This window comes from Pempheris klunzingeri, chromosome 14, assembly GCF_042242105.1.
Source record: "Pempheris klunzingeri isolate RE-2024b chromosome 14, fPemKlu1.hap1, whole genome shotgun sequence".
NCBI lineage: Eukaryota > Metazoa > Chordata > Actinopteri > Acropomatiformes > Pempheridae > Pempheris > Pempheris klunzingeri.
This window is the reverse complement of record NC_092025.1, coordinates 21022490-21044166: the sequence shown is the minus strand read 5'-3', so window position 1 is coordinate 21044166 and position 21677 is coordinate 21022490. Positions and strand designations below refer to the sequence as shown.

The following is a 21677-nucleotide window of genomic DNA, read 5'->3' as shown; positions in this document are numbered from 1 at the left end:
CTGGTCTTTTCCTTCCTAACAAAGTAAGTAAATGTTATGAAGTAATAAGTACAAGTACAAGTGATGTACAGCACTTGAGTAAATGTACCTAGTTTCTTTCTACCACTTCCATTTCCTGTGTTTCTTAAAGGAAAGTCTGTAAATGGATCTCAAAGTGTATTTCGGGCTGAACAGAAGTCCTCATGCGCCTTTTACGCTCACACAGACACCTGCCGCTGCAAACTAAACGCGCGCGCTCCTTCAGCCTCCTCCGGGCTTCATCATGACCACAGTGTGTGTGTTTCACGGTGTCCGGTCTGCGGGGCTCGGCTGGGGGCTCCTAGAGTCGGTTTGTTCCGTGAAATCAGCTCTTTGGATTCGTGCCGCCGCGCGTAAAACGGGACAGCCACACCCGTCAACTCAGAAAACACACACACACACACACACACAGAGAAACGTTTCCCCGTGTTGCGACATTAAATCCCTATTCAGATGAGGTGGGTGTCAACTCTGTCTCAGACGGAGCTCTCACTCACTTTTCTTCTTCATTAAGGAAGTTGACTCTTGTCAGAGAGCGAGCGGCGCAGCGCAGGAGGAGGCAGAGGTGAGTTACTGTGTTCTTCACTGTAGGGAGGGAGTCAGCTGAGAGACCAGGCTCATGAAGTGGCTCCCAACTACCTGAATGAAGCCAAAAGACCCTGTGCGTTCTCTTTAAAGGACCCCAGAGGGCCCCCGAACCACAGCTTTGAAGCCTTTATCTCCATCTGTGATGGCTGCGGCTGTATGCTGTCAGCTCATGAACCGGCTGGTCTGGTGTGTTTTATGCTGCCTGAAGAAACCTGAAATGCTCTTTAACGCGGTCTGCAGGTGCACAGCAGAGTAAAGTTACAAGCTGCTTCAAATGCAGGTTAAAGAAGTTATTTTAAAGCTGTCTGGTGTGAAACTCCTGTAGAAAAAGAGAGAAAAGCAGCAGCTGAAATGTTTTACTCCCTGCTCAGGTGTGGCTCAAATAAAAACTGCATCCAGGTAAGAAAAGTGAGCGCTAACATGTTTTCATTCACACAAACAGGCACATTCTCTGACACCTGAGTGTTACAAGTACTGTTTTAGTTGAGGTTCTTCCTGTAATATGATCTTAAAGGGGCACTCCACCCAAAAACACAACAAAACCTCTATCTGCAGTGTTGTCATCAGCCGGAGCTTCCCCCGAGGTGACGGATGTCACAGCTCTTGTGTTTCTTAATCCGCGCTGTGTCGAGGAGGTTATTCACTTAAAGGAGTCAATGAGCAACTCGTGAATTATTTCATACTTCATGCTAATTTTACCTTGTAGAACATGAAGGTTGTTTTGATCGGTTAGTTTGTTTGTGGTGAGGCAGCGGTAAACCAAGTAAGGTTTGAAGACGGTGATGTAACGGCTGTTGCTGGCAGCATCTTACAGGTCTCTCTCTGTAGGATCCACTTCCATAAAGTTGTCACACACTTAGAGTAACAATCGTCAGTACGTTTAGTGGACGTACTTTTTAGTGGATCAATCCTAAAACTTTTTGTGCCTCCTTTGAAGGGTTTGAGTGTTTCTGTTTCCTGGCCAGTGTTTAGATGTATTAGCATACATCAATATGAGCACCTGATAGCTGTGTGGGCATTAAGATGAACCCCCTTTCTTCAGCACATCCTGTGTTCCTTATGGGTCAAGTTCAGAGTTTGTTAGACTAAAGTTGTAAACAGCTGTCCTCAGTAATCACATGCCTGTTAAAATGTGACTCCTCAGTATTGAGGAACTCTTTCTCAGACCAACCTTCTCCGAACACAATAGCTGCCCAGATAGAAGTTTCCTGTAAAAGACATTCACAGGATGATGCTCCCTCCTCTCGTCTGGTTTGTTGGTCCACTGTCAGCATGTACTAATGTGTAAAGTTTACTATAGTGTGTGTACATATACGACAGTGTCTTTTGGCCAGTCTGATGATGGACAGCATGTGGAAGTGAAACTCAATACTGTAAAGCCACATGATCCTAGAAAAAAACAAAGATTCACGGGTGATTTCTTTACTTTTTTGTTCACCATCATTTCCTGTCAAGAAAAAGGAATTTACTTGCAGAGGTTTAAACTTAGAACCATGAAAAACTACCTGCTTAACAACGGTGCAGTCAAAGCAAACATCTGATTAAGATTTGATTGTGAAATATTTAATTGCAGACGAATGTCAAGAATGAATCTGACTTTTCCAGAAGTTCAGTCATTTTAGTTTCATTCACTAAAAGATCTTACCGTCAAACCCGGCCGTTCTCTCAGAAACACAAGAGGTGACCGCAGCCTTTTGGCACTTTTAACACCAAATGTGTTCAAATTGGATGCCGGCACCTCAAAAACAACACTAGGATCGTTTGACGTGGTGGACACACAAATTCCCTGCTCCAGCAACGTCACTCGATAGGCGATGGTAGTCTGGTAGTCTGGTGAGGCAGTGGGACGGGGGGGGGGTACAGAACCAAAAGTCAACACTGACTTATTTCAATGTAAGTAAAAGTTAAAAGTCAACACAAGATTTCCACCTGTGTTTATTATCGTTCTATCTGTAACTGTTACAGTTTGGTTCAGCTTTGAGTTGATGGTGAAAGATGTTACAGTTCATCCCGTTGAGAGCACGAATGTGTGAAGCAAATACATTTTGACCTGCTGGTGGCGCTAGAGGAGACGTCAGAGGATCACCAAAGTTAGGAGGTAATAATGCCTCGATAACTGAAAATATGTCCCAAATTAAAGGGAAATCCATCGGATATTTCAGTTCGGACCAAAAGTGCTGACTCAACCAGAGCTATCTGCTAGCACGGCTAATAAAAATACAGATCACATAATGCTTGTTAGGCTCTTAAATGACAAAGAAGAAGAAGAACAGAGTCTAAAAAACTAAATCAATTTGATTGGCTTCGGGCTCCAGAGGCAACATTGATCAAAGGTGAGTCCAAACACAGCTGGTGGAGCACCATGTAAATATTTGAGCATCATTTTAGACCATAATTACTGAGTGAAGGCTTCTATAAACTGAGTCATCGGACAGTTGTTTCAGGAACTTGACCTCTTTATTGCTGTGAATATCACATTTTTATACTGTTTTATAGGTTTACTTAACTATTAATACTTGTAGTCTGTGTTGGATATGTGTGACTGGTCTGTTGATCAGGATCAAACACAAGAGATGTCACCTTTCTTAATAATATAATCATTATTCATTTATTGATATTTCTTCTGTTGTTTGTGGATTGTGTGTCTTTCTGTCATTTATAAAACGTGTTCCTGAAAGTCCTGAAAGATGCTACGTTTCAACTTGTGCCCAAAAGACAGCAAAATAACTAAATAACTAAAGGAGGAGGAGAGGCAAAATCTAAAATATATTCAGCCCAACATCTGCAAATCACAGAGGGCATTAGAGAAACGTGTGTGATGTTTTAGCAAAAACAAAAAGAAGTAAAGTGTTCAAAGTTATTGAGCGTTTGAGCCTCGCTGGGCTTCAAACTTCATCCTGAAAGCCTGTTTCTTATTTCTTTTTATTAAATGTCAGTTTCACTTTTGTCAGTTAGCTAACATTTAGCAGCTACGTTTCACCTCCCATGAGACTGTTGGCTCAAAGAGTAGAGTACATGTATATGTTTTACATATAGTGAGGTACTTACTTATTAAGCAAATGTTAAAAACAAAGACAAAACAAGTCGCCTCTGTCAGTGTTGCTCAGGCTTGTATACTTATTAATTTACTATTATCCTTTGTAGCTAATAAACATGATTTAGTAGCCACGTTAGCTAGCATAGCATCAGCTAGCTAAGAAACACACACACACACACACAGCAAATAGCCATTGTGCGTTTAAAAATGTACATTACGTGTATTTATGTTACATGTAGGTAGATTACATCCTCCTGTAACAGCTGCATTTTGTCTAAATGAAAACATTACTAGCTCAGAGAACTGACCAACAGAAATAGTTAAATAAAAACACATGATTGGTTGAAAATGACCTGAGTGACTGTCGCTCGTAGTGTGAACACAGAATTACAATTATTTAACTTTGAAAGCTGTAATGTGATGTAAAATGGTGAAACAATGAGTGGTTGATGCTTCACCTCATTATTGGAGCAGTGAAAAAAGCCTTGATTGGTAGCGTGTCATGCCCGTCACGCATTAAAACCATATGTTGTTGTGTTTTTTAGGTAAACTGACCCTTTAACCTCCTGTGTCCAGATGACCAGCACGGAGGCAAACGGCAACGACTGCACACAGATTTCCAAGAAGGCCAAAATGAGCGGCGACACCTCGTCCCTGTACCTGGACGGCATCCCTCCAGACACGCTCAGCAAGGTTCGTCCAAACTAACCATTTAAAGCACCCAAATCACACAAAGTCCTGCGTCCTGCAAGGTAAAATTCTACTTTTTGTCAATGGAGTCTGGTGGTTTTGAAGAAAGCGATATACCAGCTGCTTCTGATTGAGCCAAATCAGATCAATTCCAAAACTTATTAGTCATTTAGATGCCAAAATGTGTAAAAAATAGGACTCATATTTACAAATACCAGAGTTCTCCCTTCTGTAAGAGTTTGCTTGCTAGACCTTTACTTCACCCTGAGGTACTTTACCACTACTGTAAAAGATCTGAATCTTGCACAAGGTTAGAAACAAAATCAGAATCAAACAATACAGCTATTGGCCTCCATGCACTCATTCATAACTGTCCTCCTCTGGGTGTTTTTGAAGTCCTGTTGCACAATGAGTGAAGCAACAGTGTGTTTCAGGAAGTCTTTGCTGCTGCTGGGAGGATTCTCAGATTAGCAAATCCCAGAGTTTATATTAGTCTGATTCATACAGAGGGGATTAGTCACAGGATTATTCAGTGACAGATGAACAGTAATAACATAAAACACGATTTAACTTCCCTTTTACAATAATTTTATTAATAATAATTTGGACTTCCAGTTTTACGCTTTACGGTCACAAGTTCACCAGGGTCAGCTGTGAAGGACAAATGGAGAAGAGACACACGAAACTCTTCTTTATTCCCAGAAAAGCTCCTGATGGCCGTTCTTGATAAAATAAGTGCATTTAAGTACTGTGCTTAAGTACAACTTTGAGGTACTTCTACTTTACTTATGCAGCTGTATCTATATTTACTTGATAACTTCAAGATTCAGATTAATAATGAAAATATAATGAACAAATAAATTATGATGATCAGAATCAGAATTGGTTTATTAGTTTATTGCGATTAAGTTTCCCACAATAGACACAGTAAAATACAATAAGAAAGTTAAAACTAAGCACTGTGAGTGAATAAACAGGAGTATACAGTTAGAAAATATGTAAAATATATAATGAATGAGAGTTTATTGATCCTCAGAAGGAAAATTACACACTAAGCCACAGTATATAAAATAGTACACAGTGTATAGAACAGATAAAAGGATTACTGGCTATATATTCCTCTGCACAATCAGCAGTTTTACTTTTCTACTTACTTATTTGTAACAGAGTATTTCTACACTGTGGTTTTTCTATTTTTCATTTAGATGAAAGCTTTGAGTGCTTCCTCCTCCACTTATTTATCGTTACTGTAAATATCTGCACGGGGATCTACTGTATATTGCAGGCTGTCTTTTAGAGGTTTGCTTTTCAATTGTCCAAACCATCAGAGTCACGATGGAGGAATGAAGTTGAGCCGCGCAGGACCGAGCATGTAGAGACGAGAGACAGAAAGAGAGGGAGGATATGAGAAGGGTGAGGGTGAAGAAAGAGGTTAACGATACAGAGAGAAGGAGCGAGACGAGGCCTGAACTAACACGCCTCTGGAAAATTACTGTAACTTATGAGAGAAGAAGAAGAAGAGGAGACAAAGAGAGGAGTGGCATATGTTTGTATCCTCACCTCATGATGTCTGTCTCCAGACCTGATCCTGATCCTGGATTAACTCAAAGACCATTGGGAAATTATCACACACACTATATGGAGCTGTTATATTGGAGCAATAATAGTAATAATCGTAGTAAAACTTTAAATTTATTTATATGGGACAAATTTTTATGGGACAAGACATAAAATTTACCCTCAGTGGGTAAATTAATTTGTTACAGTAGCACAAAGAGAGAAACAAGTGCAGATAATTAAGAAAATAAAACTTATAAGAACATTATAAACAGTAAAAACAAGAGTAGAATAAAATAGAAACTACACAAGGGCAATTTAATGCTAAATCAAATCCCAGGGAATAGCAGTACACAAACAGTACTTTAACTAACAGTACAGAAAGTAACACAGTGCATATGAATAGATACACAGAAATACACAGTAAATAAACCAGTGGCCTTTTTTAGTGTCTACTGTAAACTTAAAAGTTCCTGAATTAAAAGTTCTTTCAGGTGGTGGGTTAAGTAAAAGCATGGGGACAGCTGCTCTGTGTCCACTTCCACAACCACCAACTGTTACTAAGATTACAGGCAAATTACACCACATGATGTAGATCCCTGTCTGTACTTTAAGAAAATAATTCAATAATATGTAATTACCATTAACTGAATTATGCAAATGAGGGTAGTTTCCCTGACACCGACATAAAATCATAAAGTGGGATTCTGACACGTGTCAACAGAAACCTTATTACACACAGTTCCTCCATCGTTTTATGCTCATGTGACTCACTTTTTTTCAGGTATTGCAGCAGCAGAACTGTTGAAACTTGTCTTGAGGTATTTCAGATGCGTATAGTAAAAAAAAAAAAAGTGAGAAAAACCGACCAGGCTGCCAAGGAACGGAGTCACTGTCGCACCACACATACTGTAGATATGTGTGGTGAAACTGATCCTGTCTGAGTCTCCATGTTGAAAGCTCAAACGTACAGAAACACTGGGTGTCCCTGAAGGAGCAGACACGTTTCACAAATTCACCCTCGTGGTTTGAGAGGCGTTTTCACCTAAGGTGTGACCGGATTTAGGAGGGTTTGTTTTGTTCATGTACACCAAGATATCTGCACCAGATCTGATAAACCAAACCGAACTGTGTGGTCGGTGCAGACAGATGATATTTTGTAGCTTTTCCTTTCCTTCATATGTCACGATGTTATATTATTATTGTTGTATTATTAGTTTAGTTAAGTTAAGATAATGCTCTATGGCCTCTGAAGGCCTTTTGTGTGTGTTTTTATTTCCCAGAATCCCCTTCACATTCAGGGGCCTCAGACAAAGGTCTGTCCATGAATCTTTTCCAAAATGTTTTCCTCCAAAAGTCATTTAAGCTGCTGAAGTTGAAGTTTGACTTTATTATCCAGAGAGGAAGTGCACTTTGTTGGCAGAGCCGACACAGACAATACAACAAAGGCGTCCAGGAGGCTGCACATCTTTACAGGGTGACTGTCCCATAGTGTCACTTCTCCTTTACATCTGCTAAATGTTACTCTGATCAAAAGCCAATTCTTAACCTTTAGTCTCTGAATGGCTCCACTCATCACTTGTAATCAGTTGTGTGTGAGTGTAGAAATATAGAGATGCAGTTTTTTTTTTTTAATGTTACGGCTGCTTTTAAAAGCAGCGCAGTGTTTTTTTCCAGCTTTGAAGGAAGCGGAAAACAGGGAGAGAAATGTGGATTGTTGCTGCCATCTCTGGAGGATGGTAATATGTTGAACCAGCCAGGCCCCTTCCTGCAGAACATTTAGCAGAGACAAAGGAGCAGAAACACTAGAGGTCTAAAACACACACATGCCTTTTTATCATTAGTATGTGTATTGAGCAGCGAGCGACGTCTTAAACGGACCATCAGATTTAAAAGTGAGGGATTAACATATCAAAATATAAAACGAGGGGCACATAATTTGTTGCATTTGTGAATCTAACTCTGAAATATGTATTTTTTTTTGTCTACTTTCCAAACTGACCTCAAGTCTGTCAATCAGGCAGTGTCAGAGGAGGGTTGAATGGTTTCTTATTGATTTCTACTGTACAGCAGGAAGACTCTTTAATGCTGTAAAGCTCCACCTGAATGGGATTAACGTTACAGGGGAAGGTCACTGAGAGCTTCTCATAGTGTAAAATACATCAAAATATACTTAAAGTACCAAAATTAAAGGTGCTCATTATGCAGAATGGCCCCTTTCAAAATAATATACTGATTGTTATATCATTAGTTATACTTCACTTTAATGTTGCAGCGAGTACAGATGGAGTTTACTTTATATACTGCCTGGTGGCTTGATACAATACATCATTTATTAGTTTATTTATACTTTGTATTATTTTTTTCTTACTGTAAAATAAGTCAAGTTACCAAATACATGTAGTGAAGTAAAAAGTGCAGTATTTAACTCGGAACTGTAGCAAAGTAGAAGTATAAGATGACATACACTACTCACAAAAAGTTAGGGATATTCGACTTTCAGGTGAAATATATGGAAAATGTACAAAGTGAATGCTACAGTGATATTATATCATGAAAGTAGGGCATTTAAGTAGAAGCATGCAGTGGTAGTTTTATTCATCTTAAACAATTTATTTGAAGAAAATCTACCAACAGTGGTAGGTAAACCACAACAAAACATTTTCAGTGTCTCAATAAATTGGGATGTGGCCAAAGGACGTCCACTCCTCTCCTTCCTGTGACTCTTCCAGTCTCTGTATCACTGTTCCAACCTCCTGATGACACTCTGTGACCCTCTAAGCTCAGTGAACACCTCCGTCTGAGGACTTCCTGTTTGAAGCCTCCAGTGTTGAGGTGCTGCTGATCAACTGTTAGGTGTCGTCTTGGTCTCATGATGTCAGAATGTGAACAGCAGGATGAGGAGGACTGTTTAAATACCAATTCTAACTGAAGCAGGAAATGTATTGGTGGATTCATGGATCAAACCTGTTGTGAATGTTGCTGTTAAGCTTCTTGTTAGAGAACAGCAACTGGTGCAAAAAGTACTGAAACACTGAACAGTTGGACATGTGCATTCAAAAGTTTAGAGAAGGTCACATTAAGTTCACCTGGAAAGTTTAGAATGCATTTTAGGTTCATCCTGAAGTTTCACCTGAAAGCCGAATATCCCTAACTTTTAGTGAGTAGTGTAAAATGGAAATACTCAAGTACAAATACCTTAAAAATGTACTTGAATAATTCTGCTTACTTACTTTCCACCACTGCTTCTGTGTATTGATGAGTATTTTATCTGACATTCACTGACACAGATCTGTCAATCAGTTTTTTAAGTTTGTTAATGAAGCGTGATCCCTTCCCCACGCTGTTAGCTGCAGGAGCTCCCTTTGTTTTTTACTAAAAATGTCTCTTAAAAGATATTTATGTTATGTTATGTTATGTGTTAAGTGGCCTCAGATTCCCAGAATGCCACGGCCTTGCAATATAACTGGACGGACAACATGCTGTAAGTTTGGTGCAGGGGTGTGACCTGAAACGACAGGTGTACATAATCAAATGACTGATGGCTGCATTCCATGTAGCTGCTGTAGTTTGTAGGTGCTGACATTGTGCCTGCGGACTCTCTGTCGAGGCTTCCTGGGACAGAACCATCGTTAATGTTGTTATTAACGCCTGTGCTTTTCCTGCTATGACACGTCAAAATGGCAGCTGTGAAAAAAGGGCTATTACAACGATGATAGTTGGAGCGTTTCCCCTCTGATCCGTTCGACCCCTCGCCGTGACGATGCTGCAGCTTTTTAAACGCTGCTTTAAATCAGTCGCTGTCTGAGGTTTGATGCTGCAGATTTTAAGTGAATGCTGCCATCATGTGGAAAAATAATGTGAAAACTGTTCTGTTTCCTTCACTTTCTTTTATTTCTTAAAGCGCTTATTCATTCATTAAATGTACTGAGAGTTAGATGAGAAGATTGACACTAGATCGATATCTTTTTTTTCCTCTTTCATCACTGTCCTACGGGGAATCGGAGCTCCTCTTTATTGATTCATTAATAATAAGTCTGCTCCAAACTTAAGAAACTCTGTGTAAAACAATCCAGTGACTAAAAGAAAAAGAGCAGAGGTGATTATAGCATGAACTGGTTATTGGTGTACGAATAGATCCTGTTTTCACACACACATCATGTTTATATGGAGTTTGAGACGGTACTCACAGGATATTTTTGTGTATCTCTGTGCAGGTGCAGGAGTATCTGCAGCTCTTCCGTCTGCCTCGTGAGAAGCTGCGGCAGGTCTCAGCTTGGCTGAAGAAGGATCTGATTCGAGGTTTGGGGAAACACAGTCACCACAAGGCGCCCGTCAAGATGCTGCCCACCTTCGTCAGGGCCACACCGGACGGGACGGGTGAGGCCGCTTACAATCTAATTAAACAGACATCAGACAGAAACTCATCTTTTAGCATTAACTGTTACAAGTTATCTTTATTTTCAGAACACTTCAGAGATCAGAAACGGTTTATTTAAGCCCTTTTCGCTCAAATTGAGAGCCTGAAAGTGAATTAAGGTTAAATAAAAATCCAAGAAAGAGTGAAATGTTCAGGTATTACTGTCTTTCAGAAAGATGTTTGTAACTAACATTAGCATTTAAATGTTACTATGGTGTGAACAAACTTATTTTAGGAATTTAGTACATTTATTCATGTATAATTTTGAGATACTTCTAGTATCTAGTATTTCTGTTTTCTTGTACTTTCTACTTTTACTCCTGATCACACACAAAAATGATTTTGAGCAGTTTTACTTACTTTTTAAGCACCATAGTAACCAGTTTAATCACGATTTGTTCTTTACTAAACTGGTTTAAATGTATGTAAATGCATTTAATGTAAATCATTCAGTTTTGTAAACTATTTTTACTCTTTTTTTAAATTCTCTTACCAGAGAAAGGCGACTTCCTGGCGTTGGATCTCGGTGGAACAAACTTCCGAGTGCTTCACGTCCGTGTGTTGGAAGAGGAGCAGAAAATGCTGAAGATGGACAGTAAGATCTGTGAAATCCCAAAGGAAATGATGCTGGGGACTGGAGAACAGGTATCATAACAATAAGATAATTACATAAGACTGCTCATAAATTACAGCAATACAAAAATAAAAACTGTCAAAATGTTTATAAGGAGTAAAAGTTAACACCAGTGTAATAAAATACATTTAGTAAAATAACTAAAATAGAAAAGTAATGTTGCTTTCAGGGTCTGTTATTTTGAGATGTTCAGGATGTTACAGTTAAACGTCCGTGTGTCTCCGTCCGTCGCTCCGTCCAGCTGTTCGACCACATCGCGGCCTGTCTCGGTGAGTTCCTCGTCTCCCAGGATCTGAAGGGACAAACTCTTCCTCTGGGCTTCACCTTCTCCTTCCCCTGCGAACAGAAAGAAATCGACAAGGTCTCACACACACACACGCACACACACACACACACCACTGACAGTACGAATAAAGTTCACTCAAACAAGAGGACTGCACCTCAGCAACAGTCTCATGTGCCTCTCACATCCTGTTAGGTTAAACGTTTCAGATCGGCTTGAGCTTGAACGCTTCAATAACTCTATTAAAGGGTAATTCCGGTATTTTAATGCTCTATTTTGACATTTTTCGGTGTTGAAATCACTGGTAGGTACAAATACTGTTCCAGTAGATCACGTCAGCTGGCAGCCACACAGCAGGCTGCACCGTAATCCTTTGAGGCAACAGCTCCCGATCAAAGTAGGTCCACTAAAAGTGCTTGTTTTTAGCCGCTGACAGGCTCAGATGGTTATTCTAAGTGTCTGACAATATGATTTTACCTCACAGAACACAGGAGCTGCTGGTCCATCGCTGCCTCGATCACTTATTATTAGTTCTTATTGTGTGTTATACAAAGTTTCTGTTGGATCCCAACTAAACCTTTAAAACACTAAAGTCACACAGTAACTCAAACAAACCAGCCGATGAAGGCAGCGGTAGATCAGCACCTGCTGTGCTCTGTGAGGTTAAATTACTGTTTTTGTCAATGGAGTCTGGTGGGTTAGAAGAGATATTATGGAATAATGATTGTTTCTACTTTAATAATACTGTTTAAACAAAGAGGATCTTACAGGTGTGTCTCTGTAGGGATCCTTTCTGTAATGTTGCCAGACACTTAGATTAACAATCTTTGCCGTTGTGCACAGTTTGCCCAAAGTATTACGTTGCAGCTGTTGCAGCTCATCTCGCAGCCACTGACTGTGTCATTTAAACACCAAAATATGGAATTTTCTTTTCTACACAGAGCATCCTGATCCGCTGGACGAAAGGCTTCAACTGCTCTGGAGTGGAGGGCAAAGACGTGGTGAAGTTACTGAAAGAGGCCATTCACAGGAGAGGGGTCAGTCCAAAATACTGAGACTTCTCATATGGTGACTTTTTAAAAAGATATTAAAGGGGTAACTTCGGTATTTTGGTATGCTCTGATTAAAAGCAATGTGACGTTCTCCAGTTTCTCTTTGATAGACGGGTGTAGCATAACGTGCGTGTGTGCAGTTTATTTGATATACAGATTATAAATAGGAAGGACATAAACACACCCATCTGTCGCTCTGTCTCTGTGCAGGACTATGATATAGGCTCTGTTGCCATGGTGAATGACACGGTGGGCACGATGATGAGCTGCGGCTACAGAGACCAGAGCTGCGAGATCGGCATGATCATCGGTAACCAAACATTTTATTGAAGAAACAACCTCAGGATATCTCAAGTAAACCAGACATGAATGTGGAGAATAACACACATGAGTGGAAGTGAAGTAAGTTACAGTAGCGGTGCCACAGTGTAGAAATAATCTGTTGCAAGCACTCAAAGTCTTTCTCAAGTATTTTAGAACAGTATACATGATACTGTTGGATTGTAATTACTGATGCGTTCATGTGTTCATCGTTAATATTTGCCCTTTCTGCCTTTTATGGCATCTCATAAATCAGCTATGGGAAGGCATAGACAGGATGTTTGGATTGTGATGAAATGTACTTCACATGCTTACGTTTCCCTCAGGATGGATTCTAATTACTATGATGATCTGTCCAATTGTTTGATTTATGCAAAACTAATAACCCAACATGATCTCCACCTCAACCAGCTACAACAGCAAACTCCTGTTTTTATGTGAATGCATCAGTAACAACAATCTAATGATAGAATATAAAACAGTGTAGTGAGGTTTTAGTACTTTTACTCACAGGATTATTCCATTATTTTAAATCTTGGGCTTTTACAGTAGAGGGCCTCAGTCAGCAGTCAGGTGATGGCTGCAACATAATCCTTTGGGGCAACTGTGCCCGATCAGAGTAGGTCCACTAAAACTTCTTGATTTTGCCACCGACAGGCTCAGATTGTTATTCTAAGTGTCTGACAACATTATGGAGAGAATCCCATAAAACATTATATCGTTCTCTTCTAAACCGCCAAACTCCATTGACAAAAGCAGTAACTTTACCTCGCAGATTATGGGAGTTGCTGGTCTAGTTGCTGTGATGATGATGTTTTAACATGTTAACTTGGGATCTGAACTAACCTTTCAAAGCAACAAGGTCGCACAATAGCACAAACAAACTAACTGATCGAGGCAGCGGTAGGCCAGGAACTCCCGCGTTAATTGACGTAAAATCACTATTCTTGTAAATGGAATCTGGTGCCTTTTTGCAGAGAGCGATATAACGGCTGTTTGTGGATAAACCAAAGGGATCTTACAGGTCTGTCTCTGTAGGGATCCTCTCCATAATGTTGTCGGACTAACAATCTGAGCCTGTCAGTGGCAAAAACAAGCACTTTTAGTGGCCGTTGTTTGACAGTCTGCCACTGCAGCCCGTTATGTGGCTGCCTTCTGAGGTAAAGTCTCCACAACTGTCTATTTCTGCCATGAAACATTGGCAGCTGACATGACAGGTGTTGAAGTAACCCGCTGAAGTAACCAGATCTCAAGCTTTCAGGTGCAGTTTTTGATATTCAAAATAAGACTTTAATGTGCAGCAGATACCTGTGTCTTCAAAGTATTGTTCCAGCCTCACAGGTACAGGAACTGGTATTGCTGGAGACCCTCATTACCCAGGAGGCTGTTCTTCAGTCTAACAGCTATCATGGAAACCGGCCTCCTCTCAGGTGTAGCTGAGCCTCACAGGACATTAAAATTCTTACCAACCAGACATAATGTGTTTTACCTGGTGAACGAGAGAGGCTCCTCGACTGTACGACCACATTAGATATAATGAGGGCAGTGCCGTGGCAGGGAAATGTTTCTGTTCTCTACTATAATTACTTTGGTTTGAGAGCTCGCTGGAATATGAAGCAAATGTTCTCCCTCTGGAAATGATTACACCACTCCTGTGTGCGTTAGTGTGTGTTGGAGAGACTCACACAAAGGGAGTGTGATACCAGTATTTCCTCCACAGCTGGAAGTTTAATCTATAACAAAACAATATGTTTTGTTGTCTATCTCCACTCTTCCACCTCTCCCAAACGATTCGAACGATCCGATTCATAGAAGAATCCCATAAGCTTTGTAAATGGTCCATATTTCTTTACTCTCACTAGCTTTCTACTATATCACCATTACTATCACCCAGATCCTATAAGATCTGGGTTCTTTTGTAATGAAGAATGAAAATGGCAGGTTTATTTGTACATGTTTTGGTGTCTAAGTGACTGGTAGGTATAAAAAGGTTTGCAGTTGGTCCAGTAGATCGCCTCAGCCGGCAGCTTCGAAACCAGCTTCAACATAATCCTTTGGGGCAAACACAACCTGTCAAAGTACGTCCACTAAAAGTGCTTCTTTCTGCTGCTGACAGGCTCAGGTTGTTATGGAAAGGATCCCTACAGAGATAGACCTGTACAGCCATTATATCGCTCTCTTCATATCGATCACTCATTCAGGTGATACTGAGGTGGATGGATTTGATCAACTTCCCCTTTTGTACTAAGGAAAACCAATACTGGTTATTTACTGGCAGTCATTTTGACACCTAGATATGTATAAATAGAGCCCAGGTTTATTATTCTGTGTCGTTTCTCTCTTCGTCTGCAGGTACGGGAACAAACGCCTGCTACATGGAGGAGATGAAGCACGTGAAGCGTGTGGAGGGCGAGGACGGGCGGATGTGCATCAACACAGAGTGGGGCGGCTTCGGAGACGACGGCTCCCTGAAGGACATCCAGACGGAGTTTGACGAGACGGTGGACAAGGAATCCATCAACCCCGGCGTCCACACGTACGTGTTTGGAAAATACTTTTAGGACTGAAACATTTACCAGATCAACAGAAAACTGACTATTTTCAAAATATACCGACCGTTTGAGTGTTATGTTTTATATCATGGTGAATGGTGAATATCTTTTTTATTATTATTTATTATTTTTGTATTATTTTAAAATAATGCTAGTAATAAACTTTATTTATATAGCACTTTAGCACACAAAATAAAACCAGACAAATAAGGTGAGAATAAAACAAGGGGACATAAGCAGGAAGTAAAAACAATTAAAAGAATAAAAATAAGATAAATATGAATGAAATACAGAATGAATAAAAACATGTCAAAGGTTACCGAAAGCTTTCACAAAGACAAAAGTTTTAAGATGGGATTTAAAAGAAGAGACTTGATGTGTCTCAGTTCAGTGGACATAACGTGGGGGCTCTGATCGTAAAAGCCTGATCCCTCTTCGAGTGGCTCATTCAGGTGAGTAGTTCAGTCAAATATTTAGGGACAAAGCCAACGAGGGCCTTAGAACAACTTTCCCTGCACATGCAAGTATTTCCGCTCTGTTTCAGAACTAAATTCCATCCATACCAACACACCTGAAAACACACATCACATGACCGTCCAATGGGCTTCCGCATGCCAGTGTAAACAGGAAGTTGGGTGCTCAGTTGCAGTGATGAAAAGTAAAAGCAGAGGTTTCCCTGCTTGGACAACGACAAAGTGGAGCTGTTACCTTTAGGATGATTCAAGACTGTCCTGCATCATCATTTTCATCTTCATTCTGCATTAACGACTCCTGGACATCATCCCGGACATTAACATAATCAGCAGCTGCAGCTCTACTAAAAAAAGGCTCATTGGCTCTGCAGGTTTTTGGTAATAAACTTAAGTGAACACCTGATAAAATGTCAGAGGATCACCAGTGTTATTAGAGTTCATCCTGAGGGGAACATGAATGAACCAAACTCCACTGCAGTCCATCTTGAACTCTTTTCTTCTTGTCTACTTGTCTTCTCCGTAGCTTTGAGAAGATGATCAGCGGCATGTATTTGGGGGAAATCGTCCGGCTGCTGCTGGTGAGGCTGGCGGAGGACAAGCTGCTGTTTAAGGGACAGACGTCTGAGGCGCTGCTCACGCCGGGCGCGTTCGAGACGAGGTTCATCTCCGAGGTTGAGGAGTGAGTGTCAGATATGTTCTTCAGAAACCGATCACACGGCTTTCTTCAGGAAGCATCGGCCCCGTGGTTTGGAGTCGTTAACTTTCTGATCTGATACTGAAAACTGATCCAGTTGTTTTAAACTTTTGTCATCTTTATTGGTTCTATCAACATTAGGAAGCACTTCTTCTTGAAATAGTGGCTTTTCTTTACCTCAGACAGGCTATTAAAGACTTTAATAATCTATTCTATACTGATCTCTATTAACAACATTTTACGTAGTAGAGCTCCAACTATTAGTCAATTAATCGATTAGATGGTCGACAGAAAACTAATCGGCAAATAGTTTAATAATCTACTAATCAAATAAATCCTTTTTCAAGAAAATATTCCATGAATTTGATTGTTCCAGGTTCTTTCAATCACAATCTCTCTGAAACCTTCCTGCTTTTCTTGGTTTCAGATATTCAGATGGACATTTTTCACTGTTTTCTAATGTTTTATAGACAAAACAATAATCAATTGCTGGAGAAAATAATCTGCAGATTAACTGGTAACAGATAATCGATGCAGCCTTATTACACACAGTTTTTTTATAATGCAGCAGCCAATTCATACTGGGGGAGAAACACATAGCCCAGATTCTGCATTCATAGTTTACTGATAAACCTGAGTTACATTAGGCCTCATAATCAAAAAAAGGTTGTTTTTTTTCATATCCTCCTCCTGTGGTCCATTATAGGAGCATAAATGTTTGCACATGGTTTTACATACATGCATTCATAAATACAGTTATGATGACAGATAGATGTTGTTATTAAATAAATCATCTGCCAAACCTCGTAATTTTTTAGAACAACCTCTGTTTACCGGATCACTTTTACTGTTTTTGATTTATTAAAAAAAAACTCCAACACACATAAATGTGAGTGCAAGTGTGAAAACCATTTATGCAAAAATTCGACACGTTAACACAACAAAAAGTGACACATTATCACGTCACATAGATTTATTCCTCCTGAACAGGTCTCATTTTGGTGTGTTGATACACAAACACCCATCACAGCCAATGGGTCGTTCCATTTTGGTCTAATAGGGGTGTTGAGGCTCAGAGATTTTTGGCTATTGTTGTTCTCAGCCTAATAGTTTGTGGAGTACACAGACCTAAATATTAGGCTACGCTACATGGCTCACCTTGCCTGATTGTAGTTCATCACGATAATGCTTTTTGTCCCATTTGATCACAGTTTCACTATCAGTATTAATAACAATCATTTCCTGTCTGCTTGCAGCGTTACAGTCCTACCAGCAGGCTTCACTGTGCACTTCAATGAGCAGCCATGTTTACTGCTGCGTGCCTGAGCTCTCTCATGGATTCCACTTTATATTGATGATCCTGTAATGTTTTGGTGTGTAGTTATCAGTGGATATCTCTTCATAGGAAAACAAAGAATTGGAATTTTTAAAATGGAATCTACCATTTCCTATTTTCAGGGGCTCACAGAGACGTTCTCTGCTGAAAGTTTACATTCTTCTAAACTGCAGCTCTCACCTTTCACACACCTGATTTCCTTTGCAGCTGTAACGAGTCCACAGAAGCCCACATCAGTGATTGATACACAGCGTGCTCCTTTGTGTTGTTGTCCGCCATCGTTGATGCAACTGCGCTCATGAATATGTATGACTGGCTTGATTCAGGGCAGCTCATTGGCCACAGTCAGACATGCTAATGCATCAGTGTTTGTTGTGTGTGTTACTGCTCGTGTGAACACATATAGTGTTAACCCTTTTTTACATGTTGACACAAATTGAAGCATTATTACATCAGATGTTCGACGCCTTAAGATGTGTTAACATGCTAAGTACCTAAACCACAACCTGGCTTATGTTTCATTGCAGCGTACGTAGGTGCAGGTAACAAGTGCGTAGACGCCTACATCAGTAAATAATCCCATTGTGTGCTCCCTTGTTCGGCCCTCCTCATGAATTTGGTCCCTGATTGGCCAGAAAAGGCGCGTTAACGCGTCAATTCTTGTTGTGTCAAGGTGTAAAAACTCTCAAACCAAACTCAGACTTCCAAAGTCTAAGCACAAAATCTCTACGATGTTATGTACCCTAAGTAACACATGTCAAAGACAACTTGTGCTATTATGTAGAAGTCTTTCCAGGTTTTTTATTTCCTGCTTGTGTGTCTGGTTCAGGGAGGACGACGGTCTGGAAAATACCCAGAATATTCTGACTGAGTTGGGTTTGAAATGGGATTCAGTCGACTCCCGTGTGGTGCGTCTGGTCTGCGACACCGTCTCCTCCCGCTCGGCCAGGCTCTGCGCTGCTGCCCTGGCAACCATCGTCAACCGTATCCGTGTCAACCGCAGGCTGGATCATCTGAAGACCACCGTGGGGGTGGACGGGACGGTCTACAGAAAACACCCCAAGTAAGAAGGAAATGCAGACAAAATGAAACCCATGAGACTTAAAAAAAAGTAAAAACTTGTGTGAAAAGTGAAGCTAAATGAAAAACTCCTGTGTTTTTGGGGCCTATTTGTCCATATTTTGGTGTCTAAATGGCAAAACACTTTGGAATTGATCACCTCAGCCGGCAGCCGCACAACAGGCTGCAAGGTAATGACTTGAGACAACTACACCCAATCAAAGTACGTCAATGTGGATCTGAGCAAACAACCTGAGAGATTGAGGCAGTGGTAGACCAGCTGTAAATTAACCCTTTAAAACACCAAAGTCCCACAAGACAGAGAGCGATTTAACAGCTGTTTCTGGTTAAATAAGAAGGATCTTACAGGTTTTTCTCTGTAGGAATCCTTTCTGTGATGTTGTCAGACTCTTAGAATAACAATCTGACAAAACAAGCACTTTTAGTGGATATTCTTTGATCAGATGCAGTTGCCCCAAAGGATTACATTACAGTCATTGCAACCCACTGTGTGGCTGCCGTCTGAGGCGATCTACTGGACCAGTCCCCAAACTTTTTGTATCTAGCAGTCATTTAAATGTACATGGAGAGGCTGGGATTAAAAATGCTGAAGTTCTCCTTTAAGGGTGTCACTTTACTTTAAACCTCCATATTTATCATTTATAAGTGGTGTGATAAATAGGTTTTAACACATTAAAATGTACTTATAAGTAGATATTAGGACATTTTAAGTGTTTATTTGCAGTCAGTTATGGTTACATTGAATAAGACTTCATATCTGCTTACAGCTACATCATCATGTGTTATCAGTCCAGTGATATCTAAATGCTAATTTTGCGTTGTGTCTGATAGCACAGAATTTAATTTTCTCATCATTTCATCAAAAGTTAGATTTGCTGAAGGGGTGTTTTGGCTTTTGGTGTGTTGAGCTGTTTTAAAAATCCTCTCCATGTTGGTGCTCTGAAGGACCCTGCAGCTTTTTAACACAACAAACAATGAAAAAAACAATAAAGCCCCGTTTCAATCTTAAAATCGAGACCGTTAGCAGCCCTGTAGCTGAAAGATGGAGATGTGTAGAGATCCAGAGGTGAAGTAGCAGCAGGGATCCTCCCTTGTTCTCACCTATTCAAACATTTATCAATAAATGTTCACACAAATTCAATGATTTTTATGTTGTTTGTTTCTACAAAGCCAAACAATCATTGATTCTGTGACGAGAGGAAACAGCCACCATGTGAACAAACCGAGAGGAAGTCCTGGGTTGTTTTCTTCCTCTTTTTCTCTCAGTTATGGGGAGATATGAATATAAATTATCATATTTATCTGAGTGTGAGTGAACAGGCAGGAGGCGGCGCTGGGTGTTGACACATTAACACACTTCCTGTCTTTGTGAGAAGAACGGCATGTTGAGAAAATACCATGAATCCCCGTCACTTCTGTTTGCTTCAGTATTATTTCCTTTCATGTGTTTAATGACATTTATGCAGCGGATGTTGCTTCTAAATTATATCTGCGCTGTATTTATTTCACCTTCTGGGACTGCTGCACATGTTCACACTGGATATTTATGGTAAAGTAATAAGCTGCAGCTCACTGGCTCAGTGCTTGTACTGTGTGCAGTGAAAATAAAACTGAATCTAATGTCATTTTTACTCAATTTTCTATTTAATTTAATTCACTTGACTTCATCACGTGCAAGATTTTGAGATAATGTTGCCAAAGAATCAAAAAAATCGAATAAAATAAAATAAAAAGCTAAATATAATCCTTCATATATTAATGTGCATTTGTATTTAACATATGTTTTTCCTGTTTCTGCCCCTCCTCTCCTCCTCCTCCTCCTCCTCCTCCTCCTCTGCAGTTTCAGCGAGGAGCTCCAGGCGACGGTGCGCCTCCTCGCCCCCCAATGTGACATCACCTTCCTCGTCTCAGAGGACGGCAGCGGGAAGGGCGCTGCCATGGTAACGGCTGTGGCGCAGCGGCTGGCTCTCCAGTCCCGACTGTTAGAGGACAGCGACGGTGAGGGCGAAGATGAAGAGGAGGAGGAGGAGGAGGAGGAGGAGGAGGAAGAAGATAAATAAGAGTAGAGAGGAGGCCTCAACACTTAGAGGCAGAGCAAGTGGTCTCAAATCTTTGTTCTGGTTTTGAAAGCCTGAAATGTTCTACATTTGATGTAAATAAGTTCTGTGATAAACTGTGTTGTTTAATCATTAAAGGCTCCCTGTGGATTTCCTGACTTCTAGTAGTGCTATGGAGCTGTATGTTAATGAGTGGGGCACAGTGGGCTCACACTAGTTCACAGACCTGCAGGTGGCGCTAAAACACCAAGAAACACAACAATATGCTAACAAAGGTAGAGAAGAAAAAGAGGGTTGAGCTAGAAAACATTCATGTAAACATTTCTGGGTTGTACATAATTAAAGGGGAACTTAAAGGGCACCACCAGCTGGTGAGGATGGCGCTGCAATGCATTCTGGTTGTTGTAGGTTTTCTACCTTTTGAGCAAAACGTAATACCACAGCCCTTTTTCTCTGTTTTCACTGGCATATCACAGCTCAGTTTGAGTTCAGCTAGTAAGAGACCATCTTTCCAGTGATGAAGTGCTTTAAAAAATCAGATTTGCAAATGTTTTATGAAGAAGGAAATGCCTGATAATAATAGTAATGATAACACATTCACAATAACACAAGCAAACAAACTGGTCGAGGCAGCAGTAGAGCAGCTACTCCTGTGTTCTATGAGGTTAAATTACTTCAATTTTGTCAATGGAGTCTGGTGGCTTTGAAAAGAGTAACACCGTTCCTGGTTAAACCTAAAGGGTCTTACAGGTCTACATCTGTAGGGATCCTTTCTGTAATAAAATAACAATCTGAACCTGTTAGTGACGTACTTTGATCAGGTGCAGTTGCCCCAAAGGATCACATTTCATCCATCGCAGCCTGTTTCACGGCTCTGGACCAAAA

At 40.4% G+C, this 21677-nt stretch overlaps 1 protein-coding gene across 1 annotated transcript; it reads left to right on the top strand.

Moving 5' to 3' along the window:
* Positions 1 to 535: 535 nt before the first annotated feature.
* Positions 536 to 20950, top strand: LOC139213441 (hexokinase-4-like). Its single transcript, XM_070844134.1, has 11 exons — positions 536 to 583; positions 4189 to 4336; positions 10108 to 10270; positions 10807 to 10955; positions 11186 to 11305; positions 12169 to 12264; positions 12490 to 12589; positions 14953 to 15136; positions 16149 to 16304; positions 18485 to 18718; positions 20576 to 20950. Exons 2-11 carry the CDS (start codon positions 4220 to 4222, stop codon positions 20793 to 20795), a joined length of 1539 nt encoding a protein of 512 aa, XP_070700235.1. The 5' UTR covers positions 536 to 583; positions 4189 to 4219; the 3' UTR covers positions 20796 to 20950.
* Positions 20951 to 21677: the final 727 nt, after the last annotated feature.

Bases quoted from the DNA above. Each gene is read 5' to 3' on its own strand.
- LOC139213441 (XM_070844134.1), top strand. From the start codon at position 4,220: ATGACCAGCACGGAGGCAAACGGCAACGACTGCACACAGATTTCCAAG. The intron at 4,337-10,107 runs GTTCGTCCAAAC...ATCTCTGTGCAG, and splicing joins CTCCAGACACGCTCAGCAAG to GTGCAGGAGTATCTGCAGCT. The intron at 15,137-16,148 runs GTACGTGTTTGG...TCTTCTCCGTAG, and splicing joins ATCAACCCCGGCGTCCACAC to CTTTGAGAAGATGATCAGCG.